We start from the raw sequence: 9,485 nt of genomic DNA on the forward strand, positions 1-9,485 counted from the left end.
AAATATTTCATTCCTCTTTTATTGGTCAGGATGCACACACCAGGTTCACTGGGGCCACGGCTATCAAATTGAGTTTAAAAATAAAAAAAGGAAATATTTCAACAAGAGCTCCAGCGATGCGACCTAATATGGTCGTTGAACCGCTCTATAAACCCCAGTCCCCCTGGAAATGGTACTTGGATCCAGGTGGTCGAGTTAGCTCACATTCCCCCCGCACGGCGGCGGCGTGCTACGTACCTCGTACATGAAGATGTCAAAGATGCGTGTGGCGATGGGCAGGGGGAGGAAGGTGAGGAAGAGGGTGAGGAACCAGGAGGAGGCGTACATGGAGGTGTGGAAACTCTGGGAGCGGAAGTGAACGTTGAGCTCTGGAAGCTGCTCCTGTAGGGGCGGAGGAGGAGGAGGAGGAGGAGGAGGAGGAGGAGAAAGAGAAGGAGGAGGCGAGGGTGGAGGAGGGAGGGGTGAGTGAGGAGGAGGAGGAGGAGGAGGGAGCAATGAGCAAGGAGGAGGTGGAGGAAGAGGAGGTGGTATAGGAGGAGGAAGAGAAGGAGGAGGAGGGAATGGTAAGGGAGAAGGAAGAGGAGGAGGAGGAGGAGGAGGAGGGGAGGAGGGGGAGAGAGAGGCTCAGTGAATGCGAGAGAGCCGTCAGTGAACTATAACCATGAGTCAGCGGGAAAGGGCTGGTGAACTTTTTAACTGCATGTGATTCAACCAGGGGTCAAATGGAACAAGAGTCTGTTGTACATAGAAACTGGCAGAGATGAAGGACACTGCACCTCAGTATGTTTACAGTTTTAGTCAAAGAAAGATTTAAATTGTAATAATTATAAATGTTTTGATTATTCACATCACTGTATTGTTATACACCTATTATATATCATGAACATGTTCATGACTTAATTGTCTGACGTCATAGTCAGCCGCACACATTAAAATAGAGAGCAAATAACAGTGCAGTGCAAAGTTACACGTGGAGCTTTAACGTATTTAATAAATAATCTCATCTTCTGTTTCCCATACAGCTTGCCAGATGCACCAAAAAGAGTTCAACCGAGTTCACCAGTGTATCGAGGCACTCTGCTGCCCCCTGCTGGAGAACCTATTCATGAATTGTCCTTTTCTCAATCGGGTGGCAACGTTTTACCTGCAGCAGATACTCAAACTGGTAGATGCAGAGACCCAGCTCGGCCATGCTGGGTTTGAACAGCTCCCTCAGACGATACTCCTGCATCAGGCGCACAAACACACAGAACGCCTCTTCCTCTGGCATCTGGAAGATGGAGAAGCGAACGCAAGAATAAACCTCTCTACTATAAACTATGGCCATGAATCTTTTATATTAGTTTCTGTGTTCTGAGTACTACATAGTAACAAGTAACATAACACATGAGTATGTTTTCATTACAACGTCTTTGGATAACATTTGCATGAGAACTTTATACTAAAATAAACATGTGAATGAAGTGTTGATGGTAGTTGTTGAGCAAGATGGCTGCTACCTGCATGAGCAGCAGGCCCACGATGAACGCACTCCCCTGGCAGTAGCCCACTTCTCGGTCCACCAGGGAGTAGGCCTGAAACACAGACACGCACACGCACATGCACACGCACATGCACATTCACAAGCACAAGCACACACACACACACACACACACACACACACAGCTTTTAATTCCACTGTCTAACAATTAGGCGACCCTGATGCCGTGGACTTCAGGGTCGTTTACCCTCCATTAAACCAGAATACATACAAATGGCATCATGGGTACAGTTGTCCTTAATTAGTGCTTCAACCTACAGTGACCCTCACTCATGAATTGACCTGAACAGCGTGGGGTGCAGCGGCTCAGGAGGCAGAGCCACAGGGGGCCTGGCGACGCGTGTTGCAGTTTGATTCCTGGCTCCTCCTACCTAAGTGTTGAGGTGTCCCAGTGCAAGACCCCTAAAGCGTGGAACACACTGGCCCAACCGTTGGCCATCTGAAACGTTTGGGGAGACTCGGACGACTTCGGGAACAAATCTGTGTTCGGCTGGGTTGGAAGCTTTTGGAACCGCGACATACAAAGTCTGAGAGCGTTGGCGTCTGAGTATCGGAACCTCTGATTGGTTGTGTGCTGCTAGTACACCACCAGTGAATCAGCGCGGTGTGTGGGAGGGGTGGACTAGCGCCACGAGACTAGCGCCACCCGATGTTAAGGAGACTTATTATCACGCAAGCACAGAACGTACACACTACTGTTTAGTTTGCAGTAGTCTTAACAGTATGTTTTTCTGCCGAAAGTGTCAGACGAGAGGCAACGGAGTGGTCGGATAAAGGCAGTTGGCCGTCTGTTGAGTCTGGGCTGTGTGTGGGGCCCTTAACAGTAACACCTCGGGGGCAGGGGCGGGGGCGGGGGGGGGGGGGGGGGGGGGGGCGGCGGTGGCTGTCACACTGCATGGCTGAATGGGTGGGAATGGGTGAATGTGAGGCACTAATTATAAAGTGAATCAGTGGCGACACAGGTTATAAAAGCATCTGTGCTCTATTTACTAGTTCTGATTTTGGCCGCGTGTTTGCTTTTCTTTGCTGCAATGAACATTTTAGTTGAATTTACAATAACAATCACATATTCTTTCATATTAAAACCCACAGAATATTTAGAAATACCAATGTATCTACGACTGTCGATTATTGAGAGTAGGGCATTTTATGACACTGACCTTCATGACGTTGAACAGGACCTCCTGGCCCAGGCTGTCCTGGCCCTTGAAGAACTCGTGCTCCGGGTAGGTGCGGGCGATGTCTCGGCGGATCAGCTTCTCGCACGGTGACGACATCTTCAGCAGCTCCGAGTACTGGTTCTTCACGGGCATGTCAGTGGCGTTGCCTAGCAACTGCCAGACGATGGCCCTGAAGTGATGGGGAATGCCCTTTCTGATCAGCTCCTGGTGGACAGAGAGAGAGAGAGAGAGAGAGAGAGAGAGAGAGAGAGAGATTACATAATTTGATATCCTGACACATCTAATGCTAGCCATTGCTGCTGAAAGATAATGACGAGATTTGAAATAATTAGCAATCAACATTCCAAACCAGTGCAATATTATGACCTGCCAAGAATTAATTTGTTATTGCCAACAACAACAACAACAACAGCTACAAAGAAGTTAAATTTAAAGTACTCTTTCGTCAGCCATTTTGTTGACAAAGGGGCCCAATGTCATTTTGGTATGTTTTTTATGGTCCCCTCAGGTCTGTTTTTGTCTCTGTCCTCCTCACACATCTCCCCCCAACATTTCTCTCACACTCTCTCTCTCTCTCTCTCTTTCTCTCTGTCATTCATTCTTTCCCTCTCTCTCTCGCTCTCTCTCTCTCTCTCTCTCTCTCTCTCTATCTTTCTCTCTCTGTCAGTAACTCTTTCTCTCCCTCTTTCTCCATCTCCCTCTCTTTTTCTCACTCTCTCACTCATCCATCTCAGATTAACCTCTCCTCTGTCCTTGGCCCTTCCCTGCCGAGTTGTATGGATGTACGTTTACAGAAACAGAAGAAATGTTGAGGTCATACTCAATGCACCACCCTCCATTCTCACCCAGTCTGGCTCCAAACCTATGAAACACAATGGGCTGCAATCCACCGTAACACATAAACACATTCTTCCAAAGTACTCATAATCGGGCCACCAACATTCACAAATGCTAGTATACACATTTGTACAAATGTGTTTTCAAGCCTTCATTATGGATTATTTAAGTGAGTAGTATTAAACTGTATGTCCGGAAACAATTTGCTTTATGAAGCTAATCTGAATTCATACTAATCAACAGCCGTCTCAGTGTGTGAGCAAATAGGCAAACAAGGTAGCGTCTGGAAGAGGATGTTCCCAATGGGCGTTAATGTGCAGGAGATAGGGCGGGACTTCCAGGCATTCTGGTGAGTAAGAAACATCAGTTTCAGTACCATGGATTTAGTGAGGAGATGCGGGGAAGAGGGAGGGACTTTCAGTTACATGGTTTTTTTAGTGAGAGAGAGGGAGGGACTTCCGAAAGAGGGATGTCTATTGCTTACTTCCATTACTCTATTACTAGAAACTCCACGTGCATTTCTCTAGTTTTCATTGCTGTTGTTCTTGTTGTTCTCACGATCTTATTCTCAGGGAATCGTTAACTGGTGTAACCCTAGATGTATGCTGGCTAGTCTACCAGTCTACCAGCATACCCAGTGGACTGTAACAAAAGTTGCTTATCTATCCATCATACATCTAGGTGCACACTCCCACTTGTCAGGACACTAAAACACAGGAAAGGCTCAGGTTTTCAATCGGCTTGTAATGGCTAATAACCCTCACACCCGGTGGCATAACATCACCCCTTTAACTGGTGATATCAACCCCTTTAACATAAATGGCGTGGCGGCGGGGGAAACGGGGTAACAGCACAGTCTGAGAGCGTCTCTCAGCCTACCTTGAGCAGCTTGTCCTTCTTGCGTCTCCACTCCTCCCACTCGTTGACGATGCGTCCCCAGAGGATCCAGGTGTCCTCCTCCAGGTGGGACAGGTTGGAGGAGGCCGAGGAGCTGGACACCAGCGAGGAGCCACTGTTCCTCCGGGAGCCGCTCATGGAGCGCATGGACTTGGAGTCGGCCTCCAGCAGCCTGAGGGGAGAACCACGACAGGGTTCTGTTTACTGCGCGTTTACATTGACTATAATGCAATCTGATCACAGAGAGAGGGAGAGGGAGAGGGAGTGAGGGAGGGAGGGAGAGAGAGAGAAAGTGTGTGTGTGTGTTTGTGTGTTTGTGTTTGTGTTTGTGTGTGTGTGTGTGTATGTGTGTGTGTGTGTGTGTGTGTGTGTGTGTGTGTGTGTGTGTGTGTGTGTGTGTGTGTGTGTGTGTGTGTGTATGATGTGATCAAAGAAATGTCATCTATTGTGGTTGACTGTGGTGAGTCCAACAAAATTAAATTAACCTAGAGAGGAAGTCAACTAATGCAACCATTGATTGAGTGAATGAAGTCCACATTCCCATCATTAACTCAAAATTTGTGAGGCCTAAATAAGTAGGAGCAGATAAAGACCTGTGGAGCGCATTGGTAATATACAAGCTGATTAAATAAAGAATATTAGTCAGTGTTAATACTTCCAGCAGCACAGCTGACTAGCTAGGGTGCTTGAATACTACTCTGAATACATGCACTCCTACACAAATATTGATTTCTTTAGCAAATTGATGTTTATACAGTGTGCTAACGGTACAATCTGTTGGATTAAATGGTGATGATTGAACTACCAAGCACCAACTTTTCTTCTTGTTATCCAAACCCTCCCCCCGGCTTCCCCCTTCTGATCCTGACATCACATATATCGCTAATCAGTTAGCATCCTCTATGAGACCAGATTGTTAAAATGTCACCCGACAACAGTTTGGGCGGAGTGTTTTTAAAGGGCTGTATGTTTATCTAGGTGTCACCGGCTGCCTAGCAAACAATAGCAGTACTGCTGTAGATGAGCTTTAAGGTCAACTGACTCAACTCTCTTCATCATGTGCTCTTCACCAACAAGGCTCTTCATCAGGATGGAAACCAGAGCGAATGAGGATGCAATATAACTAAAATTGAAAACGAAAGGGAGCACGAGGAAGGGTATGATAAGAATAAAACATCAATGCGTTCTAAGCACAGCCCTGTTGAAACCTGTGAAATTACTGCAAAACACAATGCATAAAAACAATCTGGGAACCCCATTGCTTAGAATCGGACCCACTACCATGATAGGAGGTGAGCGGTGGCTATTAAAGCTGCTGTAGTTAGGATTTGAGAGCCGTAAAGAGAGAGCACAGAAAAGAGCAGAAGAGAGCGACATTTAAAAACCTAAACAATACCCTACCGCTCTGCTCCCTCCCGCACTACATGGCTCCGCCATTGTAAATATCCCCAACCATTCAAGGAAGAGATACCCTGATTGGTCAGAAAAGACTCAGAAGTGGTCTAAAAATCGAAACGGTCTCATACAATGGCAGGGGCTCAGTCAACCGAAAATCATTTCCCTCCCTGATAACTGATGGATGTCTGTGCCCTTTCTAACAAATGACACCTCAAATACCAGCTCTTAAATCCTCGATACAGCACCTCTAAGGCTCAGCGCCCTGTCCCACCGTGTCTCTGCCCAGATGAACGGCGCAGGCCGCATCACGTTGTTCTTGCATCCAGCACGTAATCACATCGAGAAGGTCAATGTCAGTGGTTGTCATGACTCCCAGAATGCTTCCCATTTGTCTTCTTCTGTTTTTTAAATTAGTCCAGTGTGTTGAAGGTTTACCCATCCCTAGAACCCGGTCGCTATAGAGATCTGTGTGTGACATTAAGATCGCCAGCTCAGATGTAATGGCAAGGCGATAAGGCAGCATGCTCCTTTGCCATGGAAAGTTCAAGTTGTGTTTTTTTGGTTGGGGTGTTAAATCTGCACACACTGAGGAGGTAATGCTTTTAGTCTGCTGGTGTACAATAGAAATAGATTAAATGACGTGTTGGTATATTGTCTATGAACAATTTCCTTCATCTTTATTTTAATCATTTAACTTTATAACTTTGGATATTAAAAGAATTTTAGTGGGCTTTCAATGTCTTATTTTTAGATAGGATGATACTTTATTGACCGGGAAGTTCAGCTGCCACAGCAGCAAGTACATGGAGGTCGTAGAATGAATATCCCTTATAGTTTTTGTACTGTTATAGCCATAATATTCAGTTTCGCTGATGTCTTTCTCAAGGAAACTGACTGCAGGATCAAACCCGGTACCTTTTGGCTGGGATAACAACCCCAGATAAAGGTGGATACAGGGAATGTTTATCCATACCATCCTGTGATGCTCCTACAGCCCTCCCACCCAAGGGTCAGCTTCCATCTTCATCTTCATAGGAAGATGATAGTTATCACACAGTCTGTATGTCTATATGTACCCCATCTGTTCCTTACAGAGTCGATACGTTTATACATATCTCACGTGTTCCTCAGGCACCCTAGGGTGCTGGGTGCACCCTACCTCTCCGTAGGAAGAGGGTGCTCATTCCCCACCTGTTCTGCTCCTCCAGCTTGGCCAGCAGCTCCAGCTCGTCCGGACTCAGGCTCTCAGAGTCGGCCGGGGACACCGCGGGCGCAGACAGCGCTGCGTCATGGGAGGAGGAGTCCGGGCTGAGCAGGGGGCTCCCCGTGGAGGGCGGGTCGGGGTCCAGGCCGGCGGGGGAGGAGGGGCGTTCTCTCTCTGGGCTGCCACTGGGGGTCGACATGGTGGCGGGGGGGGGGGGGGGCGGAGCCTGTTGAGGAGCTAGGGGTGCGGTCAGAGGGTCCTTATCGGCCGGCGTACTGGCCTCACAGTCAACAGGGATCCCGGGGAGCTTTACACCTGGAAGAGAAGAGAGGAGCGTGTGAAGGATATTGATCGACTGCATGGGACATGTTTATCTGGTACCGTGTCATTTATATCATCGGTTTACAATTTATTGGTTTCGCTCAAGTGTGAAACGTTCGAGTAGCAAAGCAGTCGAGGCTGATGAAGAGGTACGATGTACAATTGCGTAAAATTTACTCATAGGTTCATATAAAGTTGATAAAAACTGCTCTGAAGGAGTGGTACCTTATCAATATGGTGAGGGCAGACAATGAAAGTACGAGATCAATACGAGATAAATGAATAAAAAATAATATTTGAAACTAATTTGCGATTGTTCAAAGTGTCCATTTTTTAACACGCTATAGGAGGCAGGAATTGGAAAAATATGATATTATCTCTCTGTTCGCAACAAACTGTTCATTTAAGCCTGTTCACAGTTCTGTTTTTACACATACCTTAAAAAATATTATGAACATGTTCCCTTCTCATTGGGGCTCAAAGCTCAAACAGCTAATTGGCGTCGCACCGACCACACAGGGGTCAAAGGTTAGGATCCACGTGCGGTTAGAATGTAAACAATCTGACCCATATAGCAACACTGACCACCATGCCCTGAGAGCAGACATGAAACTACAAGCTTATCATAAAAACAACTCGATATTCATTGATCACCATCAGAAACCCTGCTGACGAACAGTGGACTTTAACCATGATGTCCATCCCCAGATGGAGAAACAAGACATCTGCATGTGTTTAAGTTCATTAACAATGGATGGGATACATGAATGTATGGATTCTGAAGGGCTTGGTCTGGTGCCAAGAGGTTTCATCGATTCCCCACCACAAGCTCCGATGCCCGTGCATACACAGAGGAGGAAGAAGCCAAACCAGTATGCTCAGTAAGTGTCAAAACACTGTTGTGTGTTGTTTGGTTGTAAGCAATGACAGGAGCAGAACAACACAGGATGAGGTAAGGAAGGAAGGGGAGGAAGGAAGGATGAAGAGGTGGAAGATTAAAAGACACTAAGGGAAGGGAGGAAGGAAGCAGGGAAGTATAGACCTACAGAAGGAATGAAGGACAGTGTTTCCCATACACAGACCAATGTGTGGCGCAGCGCCACAGATTCAACAACGAGCGCCACAAAATTTGGTTTGGCTTTTTAAATTTATTTTAATTTTAACGCGATTTTTAAGTATAAATATCTCACGCTCTCACGCACACGCAACAAATGTCACGCCCAAAAAATAAAAATACCCGTTAGATCTCTCGTTGCTTCGGACGAGCGCTAAATTGCTGCGGCTCCCCCCCCCCCCGTCAACAACTCCGCCAGCCCGTAATCCAACACAACAATCCCGTCCGGCCGCAACCCAACGCAACCCAAAGTTGCCAAGCCTGCAGGAGGGCACCACCCATTGCTACTTGGTCTGTGGGAAACACTGAAGGAAACAAGTATGTGTCTGTATGTGTGTGTTCAAGTCAGAATGGACGTCTATTCTGTCACAACAAGCATAAATAATTCACGATTCATGATACAGATCAGCGTTTGAGTGCTGGACAAACATCATTACAGACGTCTCCCGCCAACTCTGTTCATTCCGTGTTGGCGTGTTGCCCCGAGAGGTGCAGAATTTGACAGCCTCGTGCCAATGACAAATAGCTTCCCCTGTTTGCTTCTACGTCGCTCATCGCGTTGCACTCAAACTCTCACGTTACACACCGACACGGACATGCAAAAAGCAAGCGATGGACGCAGATTGGATGTCATGTTGAGCGTTTAGGGTTGTAATTTGAGCCCAAGACGACTGCAGTGGCATAACACTGTTTGTTTTGGGAGATTGAGCGTGCTACACCGACCGACCACAACGTTGCTTCCTCTTTTGGCCTACATGGTCTGTTTCAGCCTCCAATTTCCACAAGTCTGTCCATGAGCCAGGCTGGTGAACCACTCTCTGCTGCTAATATAACAACGGTCAACACACAGCTCTCACTCGAGGCCCCTTGTCGGTGTTCTGTTACTTGTTGAGCCAATCATAAATGAATAATGCATGATACAAACAACAATTCACCCTTTAAAATAGAACACAACTGATTTGAAGTATGTTTTCAGTTGTGGGTTCTGATTGG

General features: G+C 46.8%; 1 protein-coding gene across 1 annotated transcript in view; it reads right to left on the bottom strand.

The window, feature by feature from the left end:
• Positions 1-7,256, bottom strand: part of evi5l (ecotropic viral integration site 5 like) — a gene marked incomplete at both ends in the record, with an annotated part of 17,747 nt that extends 10,491 nt beyond the window's left edge. Inside the window, 6 exons of the mRNA XM_084464944.1 lie at positions 238-381; positions 1,145-1,270; positions 1,500-1,574; positions 2,701-2,925; positions 4,438-4,627; positions 7,045-7,256. Of these exons, the coding sequence (XP_084321070.1) occupies positions 238-381; positions 1,145-1,270; positions 1,500-1,574; positions 2,701-2,925; positions 4,438-4,627; positions 7,045-7,256 (972 nt within the window). The remainder of the gene's footprint in view (positions 1-237; positions 382-1,144; positions 1,271-1,499; positions 1,575-2,700; positions 2,926-4,437; positions 4,628-7,044) is intronic.
• Between the last annotated feature and the right edge of the window lie 2,229 nt (positions 7,257-9,485).

The sequence above is a fragment of the Micromesistius poutassou genome, assembly GCF_964030765.1.
Source record: "Micromesistius poutassou genome assembly, chromosome: 3".
NCBI lineage: Eukaryota > Metazoa > Chordata > Actinopteri > Gadiformes > Gadidae > Micromesistius > Micromesistius poutassou.